This window comes from Mesocricetus auratus, unplaced genomic scaffold, assembly GCF_017639785.1.
Source record: "Mesocricetus auratus isolate SY011 unplaced genomic scaffold, BCM_Maur_2.0 Super-Scaffold_4256, whole genome shotgun sequence".
Taxonomy (NCBI): domain Eukaryota; kingdom Metazoa; phylum Chordata; class Mammalia; order Rodentia; family Cricetidae; genus Mesocricetus; species Mesocricetus auratus.
The window spans coordinates 51,616,661-51,632,344 of record NW_024429182.1 but is presented as its reverse complement, the minus strand read 5'-3'; the positions used below and the strand labels follow the sequence as shown (position 1 = coordinate 51,632,344).

The 15,684-nt window shown below is 48.5% G+C and overlaps 1 protein-coding gene across 1 annotated transcript in view; it reads left to right on the top strand.

Annotated features, from left to right (window-relative positions):
- Nrxn2 (neurexin 2) overlaps positions 1-15,684 on the top strand; it is a 116,924-nt gene that overhangs the window by 20,645 nt on the left and 80,595 nt on the right. Inside the window, 2 exon segments of the mRNA XM_005063924.4 lie at positions 10,945-10,962; positions 15,636-15,665. Of these exon segments, the coding sequence (XP_005063981.1) occupies positions 10,945-10,962; positions 15,636-15,665 (48 nt within the window).

The following is a 15,684-nucleotide window of genomic DNA, read 5'->3' as shown; positions in this document are numbered from 1 at the left end:
TATTCAACATTGTGGCTAATAAAATATACATTAGGAAAAATAGTTTTAGCTTTATAGGCAAGATGTACCAATTTGCCTTGAGATGTTTGGTATACATATGGATTTGTGGATCTTTTGGAATCTCCCCTGTAATCCCCTGGGGTCTGGGTTTACCCACCAACATGAGAACCCACATGCCAGAATGTTTGCTGCTTGCTTTCTCTGGGGCATCCGGGCACATGTAACTGCTTTCAGAGCTAAGGAAGAGTGGCTGAGCATCTGCGTACCTGCTGCTGACTGTGTGACAAAGTTGGGGTGGTGCAGACGGGGCTTTTGCCATGGTTTATCCAACTGTTCTTCCTCATGTCACTTACACGTGTGGAGAAGGGCCAGAAGAGTGATCAGGAAGAAGGGCTATGCCGGGAGGTGTGGAGGACCTCAGGTGGAATCAGGTGTAAACCTTGCTTAGGAGACAAAGGAAAAGGCTGCTAATGTGTGTGCTGTGCAGAGGTGGACACCCTGTGTCCTTGGTGGACTGGCCATTTAATTTAACAGCTGTGATCAAGACCCCCTTTGTGGTGTGCTGGAGCCTATGGGGAAGTCAGAAGTGAGTGAGATGAACTGTCTGCTCCAGGAGTTGAATGCTTAGGAAGTAGATAAAAGTCAGTCATGTGAATGGTTAAGAGAGTCTGCTTTCAGGCCTCTTGGCCATTGACTTCAGACTTGAGCACCCATCTGTCTGTAAGGGGATGTAATAATAGTACCTGCATCAAATAGTCACTGCAATAATCCCAGTTAGTGCATGTGAGGTCCAGAGAGTGGCATGTGTCACAGAGAAAACGCTCAATAGGTACAGGCTGAATATCTTCAGTCCAGAAATCTCAAGTGCTCTAAAACCTGAGATGTTGAGGGGTACTGACAAGATGTCACAAGAGGGATCTTCTGCACCAACCTCATTTGATGGACTAAATGGTAAAAAAGTGGTTGCGTTGAAAACACTATTAAATCATCTGCTGCCCATATGCATAGGTGTATGTAAAACAAGTGACTATCTCCTTTGACGCAGATCCCATCCCTAAGATATTTCATTATATATATTTAGCCATCAAGAATTTTAAAAATCCAATAGTTGTCCCAAACATTTCAGATAAGAGAGAACATGCAGCCTGGAACTGGAGATATGGCTCAGTAGAGAGCACTTTTTCTTGCAGGGGACCCAGGTTTGGTTCCCAGCACCCACATTAGGCAGCTCACAACCCCTGTAGCTCCAGTTCTAGGGTGTTCAGTGCTTCCAATCTCCATGGACACTTGGACATACTTGGTGTATACAGATTCATGCAGCCATATGCACATAAATAAGAGCAAATAGATAAATGATTTTTAAAGACCATTCAACCTCCAAGAGCAATAAATAAACAAAATCCCAAAGCACAACATACAGTGTGGTACCTGTCTAGTGACAGGGCAGACATAGTAGTGTAGTGATTAAACAATAGATCGCTATCTAGGTTTGGTGGTATTATCAGCATTTGTGGAGGGGTGCATGGCGGGAGAAACACTACAAATTTGAAACCAACTTCGGCTACATAGCAAATTCCTGGCTAGCCTGGGTTACATAGTGAGACCCAGTGTTAAAAACAAAAAACTGCCAGCAAGATGGCTCCACAGGTAAAGGTACTTGCCACCACACTTGATGTCCTGAATTCAGTTTACAGAACTGTGGTAAACATGTATGCACATGTACACTAAATAAAATTTGTCTCGGGTAGACAGCACAGTACTGAAAGCTCATAAGAACAGACTCCAAATAGTTTTACATTTATTTGTGTGTGTGTGTGTGTGTGTGTGTGTGTCTGAAGGTATATATGAGTGGCACATAATTAGTGGGAGTAAAGTTTTAAAATTTTTTACAGTACTGGGGATTGAACCCAGGGCCTACCACATGCTAGGCAAGTGCCCTACTAAATTCCTCCTTGTCATTCCAATAAGCAAAGTACACTGGGGTCTCAAGGGAAGAAAGGGTTTAAGTTGAGAGGACTGGTGATATGGTTGTGAACTGTTATTGGGGATGGTTTGAACACTGAATAGCAAACTCAGAGGCGTGGAAGAGAGTAAATGTGTATTTCATCTGTAGAGGGGCACCTAGCACAGGGCAAAGAACAGAGTTCATGGCAGGAGAAACTGAAGCCGGGCTGGGCATCTGGTTTAAATCATTCATATAACACTCCATGGATGGGAACTGGCTATGCTGTACTGACAAACACACACAAAGGGTTTTGATAAGGTATGTGATGAAGATAAGAACTGTATCTAGGAAGCAGGGAGTGAAATGTTGAGGGACTCTATACAGCAGTTAGATGGTAGAGAAATCGGTTGGAAGATAGTTTAAGCAAGAAATTTTAATAATATTTATTTGTATATGTATATGTGTCTATGTGCACATATGTGAGTATATATGCACATATATGCATGCAAGTCATAGGATAACCTCTAATGTCATTCCTTAAGTGCAATCTGCCTTGTTATTCTTTGAGGAGTATCTCTCTGGTCTAGAATCTGCTGATTAGTTTAGGCTATCTGTCTAGTGAGCACCAGAGGTCTGCCCATCCCCTCAGCCTCCCCCCACCCAAGTGCTAAGATCACAGAGGTGTGCCACTAGACCTGCACTGTCACCTGAGTTCTGGGGACTTGAACTGAGTCTTTTGTTTGTGAGACAAACACTTTACTGACTGAGATGCCTCCTGCCCTGAACTTTGATCGTTTTGGAGTTGCCAAGAAGGGCGACAGCAGCTGTGGTGGCCACTGGGATAGCTGCAGGAGTAGCCAGCTGGTGCAGAGACCCCAGCTGTGGGGGAGATGCTGTCTTTGTGCTGAGGTGGGAAAGCAGACCAAGAAGTTTCTGTTTTGCAGGTTGGAGGAAGGGTAGTAGAGAGGCGAGAAGGGGAGGGGGTCCGGAAGGGGCGGGGGTTGGAGCAGCAGACCACGCCTGCGTGGAGTTGTATTGGCCCTGGGCCTTCCCTAGACACAGCTATCCCAGGACTTTCATTCCTGTTGCTGTAATAAAACACCCTGACAGACTGACAGAAAGCAGCTTGGGGGATAGTCCATCACTGGGCATCGTCGTGCGTGCAGGAACTTTTTATTTGTTTATTTCCTTTTTAAATAACTTGTTTACCTTTATGTGCGTTGGTGGGAATATGTCAGATCCCCTGGAACTGGAGTTACAGACAGTTGTGAGCGGCATGTGGGTGCTGGGTATGGAACCCAGGACCTCTGGAAGAGCAGCCAGTGCTCTTAACCACTGAGCCATCTCTCCAGCCCTATTTCTTTGTTTTGTTTTAAGACAGAGTTTCCTCTATGAATCCTTGAATGGCTTGGAACTCATTATGTAGACCAGACTGGCCTCCAGCTCACAGAGAGTGCTGGGACTAAAGGCTTGTGCCTCCATGTCCAACTGTGTAAGGGTGTTTTATCTGCATTTATGTCTGTGTACCACACTGGTGCCATTTCCAAAAAGACCAGAGAAAAGTGTCAAATTCCCTGGAACTGGAGCTACAAATGTTTGTGAGCCACATGTGGGAACTGAACCTGGGTCTCTAGAAGAACAGCCAATGCTCTTAATCGTTGAGTCATCTTTCCAGCCCCATATGTTTTGGAGCTTCTTAGGGGCAATATTTCACAAGAAACTAGTAACCCCTTCAGATCCCAGGGCTACAGTTTCTTTCCTAAGCCAGGTGTGTGGAGGGCACACATGTGTTTTGGGTCTGCTGGGCTGTTTTAGAGAGGAGTCCACGAGACACAGAAGCAGGAGAACCTGTGTTCTGAAATCCTGGGAAGGAACTCATCCTAGACAGTCAGGATATCACATCAAAGCACATAACTCGCCAAGGCTGATAACATTTCAATGGGAAATCTTTTGTTTGTGTGTTTTGGGACAGGGTTTCTTTGTGTAGCCCTGGCGGTCCTAGAACTCTCTCTGTACACTAGGCTCCCTCAAACTCAGAAATCAGCCTGCCTCTGCCTTCCGAGTGCTGGGATTTAAAGGTGTACACCACCACTGCCCGGCTCAATGGGAAATCTTCTCACACCTCTCCACCTCCCTGAGCTTTCTCCCTAAGGACTCAGGAGGTCATGGGCTAATTACCCTTCGTGTCACTCCAGATGGACTCGCATGGCCTCCTCCCTAGATGTGGTCCTTCCTGCACTGTTCTTGTGAGGTCTCAGAGCATGGTGTTGATTGTTTACCCCCCCCCCCACTTTTTTCCTATCTTCTTCACTGTCTTTGATAACAAGTCTGCTGGGACTCTGAGTTCATGTTAGGTAAGACAGTGTCATCCTTGTCGCCATCCCTGTCCTCTGTCAGGACATCAAGTACACATGTACATGAAAATTGGGATCAGGTCAGAAATAGGACATTCCCCTGTCAGCAACAGTTTCTAGGGCCTGTGGTCCTGATGCTGCCAGGGGCGAAAGGGATGCTGGAAAAAGGGATGAACCTCTCTGGGGAGCGGTGCAAAGCTGAGCTGGGTGTTCCTAGGGAAAGACAGCAGAGTGGTTGCCTGGGCTGATAGCTCTGAGGCCCGGCGTTCTTCTTGCTAGCTGAGTGAACCTGAGAAACTGACTGAGCCATGGAAAACTATGTTCTAAGCATCCTTCCCAATGATCACTAGGTTTCCTGCGGTTCTTTACCGCAGTGGCCAGAAGGCTTCAAGGAAAAGATGGCACTGGGCTAGACTGTGAAGGATGACTGAGCCAGAGGGAGTTGCCATGGTGGAGAAAGAGGAGTGTGGAGAGATGAGAGAACTGATGTCTCCGGCAACAAGAGTGGTTGTGTTTCCTGGGAAATAAAATACAATGCAGATTAGCATTCTGGAAGCCTCTAGCAGTTTTGTCTCTTAGGCTAAGAATGTACATCTCAAGATGTTTCCATCCTATATTGGGTCATGGTGAGGCTGGGAGAAGAAAGAGATGGGACCTGGTTCTGTCTTGTAGTTTATACAGATACATAATCACTTACGATATATAGTTGAGCATGACCTTGAACTTTTTTTTTTTTTGGTTTTTCGAGACAGGGTTTTTCTGTGGCTTTGGAGGCTGTCCTGGAACTCGCTCTGTAGACCAGGCTGGTCTCGAACTTACAGAGATCCGCCTGCCTCTGCCTCCCGAGTGCTGGGATTAAAGGCGTGTGCTGCTATGCCTAACCTTGAATTAAATCTTTAAACAATTTATTGATTTCAATACTTTTAAACAAGTATTTATTTTAATTTTATGTATATGAGTGTTTTTCCTGTATGTATGTCTGTGTACCGCATGAAGGCCTGGTGATCTCAGTTTAGAATAGGGTATCAGGTCCCCTGGAACTGGAGTTACACCCGTTGTGAGTGCTGTGTGATGCTGGGAACTAAACTCAGATCTGGAAGAGAAGCAAGCACTTTTAACTGCTGAGCTCTCTTTCAGCCTCTAAGATTTAAAAAAAATATATTTATTCTTATTTTATGCACATTGGTGTTTTGCTTACATGTATGTCTATGTGAGGGTATCAGAACTTGGAGTTACAGACAGTTATAGGCTGCCATGTGGGTGCTGGGAATTGAACCTGGGTCCTCTGGAAGAACAGTCAGTGCTCTTAACTGCTGGGCCATCTCTCCAACCTCGTCTCTAAGATTTTACTAAATTTTATTACTATTGCTGGTGTGTGTGTGTGTGTGTGTGTATGTGTGTGCGCATTTGTGTATACATGATGTATGCTGGGGCGATGTGCATGTCATGGTGCTCAGAGTTCAGAGACAACCGTGTGGAATTAGTTCTTTCCTCCAATCTTTGTATAGGTCTCAGGGATGGGACTCAGGCTGACAGGCTTGCATGACAAACACTTTTACCTACTCAGCCATCTTGCTTGTTCTCTAGATTCAAATCTGATTGTCTGCCACCAACAGTGTGGCCTTGGATAAACTGTTTCTGCATTTTATCCTATGTACATATGTGTGTGTGGCATTCATGCTTGCATATATCTATGTGTGTGTCTGTGCACATGTGTGCAAACATGTATATGTGTATGTTGACCTTAGGTGTCTTCCTCAATTGCTCTCTACATCAAGGTCTCTCAATGAACTAACCCCCACTCCCATTTGGGTAGTCTGGCTAGCCAGTTTGCCCTGGGGATTCTCTGTTTCTATCCCCTCCTGTGTTCTAGGATTATAGGTGGACCACCATGCTCACCTAGTTTTTATGTGTGTTCTGGGAATCTGAACTCTGGTCCTCTCAGTTGTGGAATGAGCCATGGAGCTAGCCCTGCCTCTGCTTTTGGACACTTGGTTTCCTCATCTCTAACAGAGAGGAACAGTCATTTGTATTTGAGGGTTATAATAGTAGTGGTGGATACAAGAAACAGTACACAACAGGAGCCAGGCCTACTTTAGTCCTCAGAACACAAGAAGTGTTATTATATTATTCACTCAACAAACGTAGCAATGTTTTTTACAAGCCGGGAGCTGAGAAAGCAGCTGGAAGTAGAGAGGTGAATGAGACATTGTTTTGTCTCTTGAACAGTTTTGTAGTCCCATCAGGAAGCCAACTTGAAATTACAGTTACAATGTAGCTTTAACAAGGGCAATAGTAAGACAATGTGCATCACAGAGTTGGCCCAGAAGAGGGAAACTGCTGCTCTCCTGTGTTCAGCATGTACAGGTATTGACATGAGTCTTAAGGGAAACCATTGGCTTTCTCAGACGGGTGTGTGTGTGTGTGTGTGTGTGTGTGTGTGTGTGTGTGTGTGTGTTGGGAAGAGTAGTTAGAATGTGGCCTACTAGGGGAATGGAAAGCTGCTGGGTGTGTCTGGAGCCTGGATTGTTGCAGGCCAGGAGACTGAAGGAGGTGTGATCAGACTCAAAGGGATTTACCTGAGAAGACTAGACCTTCCCTGGTGAAGTCCAGCAAGGTGCTATGTATATATTCAGTAGATATACAATGCAGTAGATATACATTGTAGTAGATAGATATACACCGCAGCTGATAGATATACACTGCAGTAGGTATACACTGCAATAGATACATATACACTGCAGTAGATAGGTATACACTGCAGTAGATACATATACACTGCAGTAGAGACATATACACTGCAGTAGATACATATACACTGCAGTAGAGACATATACACTGCAGTAGAGACATATACACTGCAGTAGAGACATATACACTGCAGTAGAGACATATACACTGCAGTAGAGACATATACACTGCTGTAGAGACATATACACTGCAGTAGAGACATATACACTGCAGTAGAGACATATACACTGCAGTAGAGACATATACACTGCAGTAGAGACATATACACTGCTGTAGAGACATATACACTGCAGTAGAGACATATACACTGCTGTAGAGACATATACACTGCTGTAGAGACATATACACTGCAGTAGGTTTGAGATGTGATGGTGGCATTAGGTAGTGTGTAGATATAACCTGCAGGGTGAAAAGACATTGAAGGGAGATTATGGCAGAGCTCCAGCAGAACAGATAGGGCCTCACTTGGGCTGCACTGACGTGGCATGGACGGTTTTAGAAGGTGGAACCCGTAGGTCCTGGAAACTGGTGTGGCAAAGGAGAGGACTGCTTTCTGGCTGTCTGGCTCAATCAAGACAGGAGAGGGAATGGGGGAAAGGGTTCTGAAACTGTCTCAGACAGGTTGAGAGCGATAAGCCTGTGAGAGAAAAGGGCATGGTGGCTCTGATTGGCAAGTAGTTAATGGGATAGCAATGCAGAATGGTCCAGGTGTGTCTCTTCCTCAGAGAGGAGCAGATATACCACTGAGCACATGGCTCACAGCCAGGCAGATGTGCAATATGGCACAGGAGGTTTGGTAGTGGGCCTGGCCCTGGGTTAGATGGCATCTTGGGACACTTTTTAGAATTGTAGTTTGGAAAGGGGCCTTTGCCCTGAGGCATCAAGGTGAGCTATGGGTGAGGAGAACAGGTGGCTGAGGAGCAGGGAGGTAAACCTGGAGAAGCCTGGGATGGCAGGTGAGGGACACAGACAACACCGAGCAGACAGAGAAGTCTACGGTCTCTTGGGAGCATGATGACCTCGTGTTTCTGAGCATACTTTAAAACGCTGTTCATTTAAAGACACTTATTTTATGTGTGTGTGTGCGCGCCTGAGGACAGGCATTTGTACTGTGTGGTGCAGTGCCAGAAGAGGTCAGAGAAGGGCATCAAATTCCCTGGAACTGGAGTTATAGGTGGTTGTGAGTCCCCACACGGTGTGGATGCTGGGAACCAAACCTGAGTCTTTTGTAAGATCAGTAAGCACTCTTAACCACTGGGCCATCTCCTCAGCCCATTAAAAAATTCAGTTATGGGGCTGGAGAGATGGCTCACCCTTAAAGGCTAGGCTCACAACCAAAAATACAAAAATTAAGTTATGCGCTTCTCTGTGTGTGTCTGTGTATAAGTGTGTGCACATGAATGCAGCTGCCCAGGGAGGCCAGAGGCACCTGATAAGTTTGGAGCTGGAGTTATAGGTGGTAGTGAGCTGCCCAAGTGGGTTCTGGAAACCCAACTAGGGTCCTCTGGAAGAGCAGGAAGCCCTCATAATCACTGAGATATCTTTCCAGCCTGGAAATACTTTTTGAAATATCTGCTATGTGGAATTATCTGGAAATCAAAATGATTCATTTACACAGGTGCTGGTTGGTGGCTTGGGACTGGCCAGGGCCTTAGTGTGCTAGGATCAAAGAGTTCCAGCACAACTGTTTTCAAAGAGTTCAAGGACTTCCCCAAGGGTCTCTTTAACTGGACAGCTCCCTCATAACTGTGATGAGCCTTTAGGAAAATTGTGGTCTGTACAGCTTTGGTGGTGTAGCTGTCAGGCAAAAGTCTCTCTGTTGTGTATTGTAGAGCATATTTGTAACATGGAGGCTAGGGGTGTGGGTGGATAAAGAACGAGATGGGTAGGTGGCAAGGAAGCTGTGCACTGAGGGGGCGGGGGTGGGGGGTGGGGGTGGGGGTGGGTGTGGGGGGTGGGGGGCGGGGGTGGGGGTGGGTGTGGGGGGTGTGGGGGGGTGGGGGTGGGGGGCGGGGGTGGGGGTGGGTGTGGGGGGTGGGGTGTGGGGGGCGGGGGTGGGGGGTGGGTGTGGGGGGCGGGGGTGGGGGTGTGGGGGGGTGGGTGGCTGCATCAATAATAACATGTATTCGGTCGCTGTGCAGGTGTTGATGTTTGCACTCAGTCTCTGCATGTGTATCAGAGAGGTGGCATGAAGTATGATAAATAACAGTATTTGGTTTTGCAGTATAATGCCCCTCCCTAAAAATATATGAACAGATCCCACAGAATGTGCTCATAGGAGGGAGGAGGCAGCATGTATACATGTGTGTGAATTCATTGTTTATCTCAGGATCTGTATGTGAGTCTTTCCGTGAGGGTTTGTGTGTTTGTAGATTGGGCAGTTTCTCTCTTCTGCCTTTGGCTTCATCTAACAGCCTCCCAGTGAGTGAATTTGTGAAAATGTTTAAAGCTAGGAGCACATTGGTCCTCTTACAAAGGAGCTTGAGGAGCTGTGATTTTAGCTGAGGGAACTGCTCGCATCCACATTTCCTCTTCCCCCATCAGGTGCGCCCCAAGGTCAGGTCCAGAACAGGCCCTAATAGGTGAGGCTGATGGCCCATGGGGTGTGGCATGGTCCAGGGGCTCCCAGTGTGGCCCTCTGATTTTGACTGAGCCTAGGTGACCATCGGTTTAGAGGCCCTTTGCTTCATCCAACCCTTTGGAAGGCATTTCGAGGTGGAAGCAAGCAGAGGATCAAGACATTAGGGCCAGCCTTGTCTGCATAGCGACTTTGAGGCCAACCTGGCCTATCCAAGTATTTTGAAATAAACAAGCGAACAAACAAATAAGCAAACACATTCTGGAGTTGAGGACGCAGCTCAATTAATAGAGTGCTTGTTTAGCATGCGTAAAGCTTTGGATTTGATCCCCAGCAGTACTTACAAAGGAACGTGGTAGTGCATGCCTATAGTGCATCCCAGCACTAAAGGGGCGGGAAGATAGTCCTGAGTTTGAGGCTAGTTGTATTACACAGTAAGTTCCAGGCCAGAATAAGACTGAAAGGCTGAGATGTGAAAACAAATACAAAAGCCAGACAAGGAGTGAAGACATTTCTCCTGATCACCGCGGCAGAGCCAGTGTCAGGAGGAGTTTAGGAAGGTGCCGTCCACCCTCTTTGTAGTCAGGGTGCAGAGAGATTGAGTGACTCAGATGGGCAGTTTGGGACAGAATCTCATTTTCTTGGATCAAACCCAGGGCCTGGCGGTGTCACAATCTGACTTCCGTGGGTGCCTTTTCTTTCCTGGGTGGGCAGGGGGTTGTGGGTGGTCAGATGCTTGAGTGCAAAGCTTTAGGCATGAGTTTGTGAGAGCTAAATGCCAGAGTGGGTAGCTCAGGGCTTATGTGTGTCAGTGTGTCACTGAGTGTGAGTGTGTTTCGGCAAGCTCAGTGAGACAGTCTCTGGTGTGAGCGTGTCCCCATCTGTCTCTGAGCTGCAGTGGAATGAATGCAAGGGAGGAGCCTGTCTCAGGGAGTCGGGAAGTCTGGCTGCTCACTGCTCTGATTGCAGCTCTGCTTCCTGTCTCTGTGTAATCTTGGGACATCATGCCCTTGCTCTGGGTCTCAGTTTCCTGGTATAACAAGATCTAGTGCAAAATGCAAAAGTCCCTCTCAGCCCTCCAAGACTGGCTAATTCTGGGGGTACTCATTCAGGAGACAATGTAGTCACTGTCCAGGTCCCAGCAAAGCTGTCCTCTGAGCTTTGGGGCTTCTAGGTCGGGATTCATGTCAGGGCCTTGGTGGGCTTGGGGACCTGGAATCCTTTGGTCCTTAAAGCAACTATCCATGGCATATTTGCTAACAGGTCTCCTTTCTCTTCTTTCCCTGCTCCCCTTCTCTGAACTTGACTGACTATAGAGGAACATCCTATGGAAGGTGAGTAGAGCCTCCTTGATCATTAGGGTAAAATACACCTCCCAAAGGGTCTATTTGAAGGGACACTGTTGGCCATGCAACAGCTTCCTGTCTGCTCATGTTTGTGGGGTGCCCAGGGGGAAGGATGTCTGGGTCTTCTTCACTGAGCTGCCTCTTCCCAGGCTTCTTTGTTCATTGACTGGGGAAGCCGCTGGCTAGAGGGCGGCTCTTCTCCTTGCCCATGCTGCTCTATGCTTCTCCAATCCCTGGGAAGAGGTGATGAGTTTGGAGAGAGGGATGTAGCTGTCAGTGTTGGAAGAGCCCAGAAGTGAGTAGGCAGACACTGCTTTGCTCAGCTTAGAAAGCGTACCATGGATGAACGGGGCATTTTGGCACACGCCTTTAATCCCAGCACTCAGGAGGCAGAGACAGGTGGATTTCTGTGAGTTCAAGGCCAGCCTGGTCTACAGAGAGAGAGTTCCAGGACAGCTGGGGGCTACACCGAGAAACCCTATCTTGAAAAACAAACGAAAAGACAAAAAAAAAAAAAGACAAAAAGCAAGCAAGTAAGCATACAATGGCTGTGTATATAAGGGAGTAGGGGGTGGCAGGGTTGGCTGCTGGCCTGGGACCTGTGCTGGAGAGTATTTATGCCTCTGCTGCAGGACTCAGGGCAGTGACAGTGTGGCGGAGAGCACAGGCAGGGTGGGGTCTGTCCCATGGTTGGGGTGTGTGGGCGGGACCAGCTCCCCTGCTTTGTTAGAGCTGCCCATGGCTGGGAGAAAGAGGACAGCTTCTTTGTGCAGCCCAGCTCCAGGGCAAGGGTGGAGTGGGCTTCGCTTGGATCTCTGTCCATTCTCTCCCTGCCTTCTGTTCTGGTTTTTCTCTTTGCCTCTTTCTCCAGGGCTCTGTCGGTGAATCTCTCTCTGTCCTGTCCTTCTCCAGAGTCTCTGGGTTCTATCATTCTTGGAAAGTCTTCCCTAGCTTTACTTCCCCTCTGTTTCCTTTCCTTCTTTGGGGTGGAATGAGGTTGAGGATAGGGTGGTCCACCCTGGAGGCTGGATTGCAGTCACAGGTCATCACAGTGAGGTGATTGTTGTGAGGGAAGCTCATTCTGATCACCATCCTGTTCCACAGTCCCTCATCCTAGGAAGACAGTGGTCAGGGCACATTCTGAGACCCCTGGGCCTGGCCCTTGTGGGAGGAGAGCAGAGACATCAAGGATGTGGGAGTCCTGAGAAGGGCAGGCAATGAGGGTTCTAGGCCTGAGTGTGAGTGGAACCCATTTTCCTTGTGGCATCCGTGGGTTGCCTTGTCTCTCTGTGTTTTTTCTTTTTGGGGCTCCTCAGGTGCTCTGGTCCCAGCGGACCAGCCCCTGTGTCTGTGTGTGCGCACATTCATATGGTTTGGTTGTCTGTGTGGGCGTGCTGGGTACTGGCTTGTTGTTTTGCATCCATGAATGAGTCCCTGGAGGAGCGTCTGGGCTTTGTGTGTCTGCATCTATGTTTGCATCTCTGTGTGTCACTGTTTACTTCTGTTGTAAACAGTGAGAAGGGAGAGCCTGCACATCTGGGTGGACGCAGCCCTCTGAGGGCTGGAGATAAGATTTAGTGTAGGACTGACTTTTACTTGCTCTTGATGTCATGTGTCTCTGCAACAAAGGGAGAGACAGAGGGAGAAAGAGAAGGGCGGGGGAGGGAAGAAAGGGGATAGGAGAGGCTTGGGAGGAAGAATGAGGGAGCATAGAGACAGGAAGAGGAGAAAGAGATGGGGTTTACACACACACACACACACACACACACACACACACACACACGCACAACTGTGGGAGAGAGAGCAGACATGAGAGGAACACAGAGGGAAGGTCCAGGCAGGGAGAGAAGGGCAGGGGCTGCAGGGAAGTGGCTTGGGGCAGGGAGAAGAAAGGGAAGCTCAGCTTTGGAGACATGGGGATGAGATCTGTGGTGGGGTGTCCTGGCACCTGCTGGTTTAGATGTGGGCCTGGATGTTAGCAACAGTACAGGGTGTGTATGGGGTGCTGTGTGTATGCACACACGTACACACGCATGCATGAGTGTAGGCAAGAATAAAATCCCTTTGTGTGTCCTTCTGCATGTCTGTCTGTGTCTCTTAATCTTGCTATCTTTCTTTTTCATGACTGTTGTCCTGGTGTCTGGGTAAAAAGTCAAGGGGAGACATGGGTTCAGCTGGAGGTGGGGACTTCCTCCCTGGTAGTGAGGTCCCTTTTCAGATCTCTTAGGGCTCCTCTGTGCCTCCTCTTCTCCATCTGGCTATGATGCTGGGATTCTGGGTCTGAGGCCTAGCTTCCTCTAGGAACCTAGGCATCCTGCTCTGTGGTACCCTAAGCACTTTCTCTTTCTTCCTAATCTCTTACAAACAGGGAGAGGAGACCCAGATTAGCCAAATAGAGTACCCTAGGAAGGACCTTTGGCAGTGCCATCTATCACTGCCAGCTTGTGGGGGGAGTGGGAGGAGGGGCAGATGCCACAGGTAGACACGGGAGAGAGAGCTCCCCAGGGGTCCGGGGGCCAGGACAAGGAGTAAGCTATGGATTGGGGTGGGAGAGGAGGCAGGCTATAAGGATCGGATCCCTCGGTCATCCAGTCATTCAGAGCTGAGCCAGGGGTAGACAGGAAGGGAATGGGTCTCCCCTCACCAAGATGGCTGGGGCTGTCACGCCTGAGGGAGCTGAGCAGCTGGTTGCCGTGGTGACAGAGGGAGAGTGCCGCATGCTAATGAGGCTGGCAGAGAGCTGGGCAGCTGAAGGGTCTTGAGGGTAAATGTGAGACTTCCCCTAGCAGTAGTCAGGCCTAAGGGATGTAGGCGGTAGTGGGGCAGAGGACAATGAAGTAATCCATGGGGCCTTGGACTCTGGACTGAGGGCCGCAGAAGCCTGGATTTCTGAGTGCCTCTCAGGGCAAGGCTATTGCTGACAGGCAGAATGGGAGGAGAGGTCAGGGCTTCTGGCCGGACCTTTAGAAGGTGCTGGAATTTTGTGAGGGAGGAGTGAGTGGCAGGGTAGGGGTTATTTGGAGAAAAGATTAAAAAGACAGCCCAAAGCACCCACAAGTGCTTTGAATAAACCAGTGTCTCCTGAAAACTGTTTTGTCCTGATGCTACCCCCAGTTGCTGTGGCCTCCTCCCTTAAGCTAGCCTCAGACCTAGAGGTGAAAAATAACTGGATGAGACAGAGATGGAGAGGGAGGTACCAGGAGCCATTTGGCGATAAGTTCCCCAGGACCCCCTTTCCAGCCTCCTCAGTTTCCCATTGCTTCCTGGCCCTGGGTATCCTGGCCCTTGCTCTGCCCCAGAGATGCCCGCAGCTTTTTGGCCTCCATGTGTGGCTTCAGTTTCCATCCCAAGGGCCAGCATCTCATGCCACAGGAGCTGGGATGGTTTTCTTGACATAGAGCTGGTCTTCTCCCACCCTTTTGGGTTGACCTCACAGCAGGAAGGCAGGGTTGTGATCAGGTGGGAACTAGGGTTTTGTAGGGCTAGTTGGTCATCTCAGGGAGTCCTGTGGCTGGCCTGGTGGTGTTAGCCTCATTGGGTTCTGGGGTCCTGGTCTGGTTTAGGCTGGACTGACTCAGGCTAAGGAGGGTTGCCAGGGATTGCCCACTGGGCTAAATTGTTCTCTGTCTATTTTTGGATCAGCTCAGCAAGGGCCTGGCCAGGGAAAGGGGACCTGTACAATCATTTAGGCATGAGGTGTTTGGGTTTCAGAGAGCATGGCTTCCTGCCCAGGGGTCTTGGCTGTCCTTTTTGGACCTTGTTGTCCAAAGGCACGCAATTCCATGATTCCCCGACTGTGAGAGAATCACGCCACTGTCTTTCGCTCCCGAGTTTCCATAGACTCATTTTCCTTTCTCCAGTTTCCTTGGCTCCCCAGAGCCCTGGTTTTCTCTCGGACCTGCTATCTCTACATGAGGCTGGAATGGGCAGCTGGAAGGGCTAGGACTGGAGAGGATGCCTTTCTATGTAGCTGTGGAGGTTTCCTTAAGGCCCAGCCACAGTCCTTACTCTACACACTCTCCCCCAAGTCATGGGGACCCAGAGGATGTGTCTGGGGTGGTGGTTGGAGGTCCCTTGCCCACTCAATCCCACTCTAACAGGATACACTCTTTTTCTCCAGGTGGCTTTGATTTTTGTGTTGTGTTTTATTTTCTCCTCCATCTGAATTGTTTTTTTTTCTCGTTGACCGTTTTTTTTTTCTCTCCACCTCCTGGAAGAAAAAAAAAAGAAAAAAGAAAAAAGGAAAAGGAACAAGCAGCCTCCCAGCCCCTGCTTCCCCTCCTTTTCCTTTTTTTTTTTTCCGGCAAGAAGAAAAAAAAAAAAGAAACCAAAAAAAGTTCTCTCCTTCCCTGTAGCAACTCCTTGCCTTGTCTCCTCTGGCTCACACCTCTCACCCCCCCCCCACATCCTGATCTCTCTTTCTCCCCTTTCCCTCCCTCCACCCTGTTTCCGCATCGGGCCCCTTCCCTCAGCTGCTGGGCTGGGGGCTCTCCCCCGATGTCTGTCACAAGTTAAAAAAGGGTTTTTAAATTGTGGCAGCAACAACTTTCTCTCCCTTCTCTCTGGCTGATTTTGATGACTCGTGTTTTCTTTGTTTCTTTCCTCTTTTCTTTCTTTCTTTTCTTCTTTCTTTCTCTCTTTCTTTCCTTCCCCTTTCCAAGGTCCGGCTCACCTGACGTTAAACAGCGAAGGTATGGTCTGAAGTTTTGG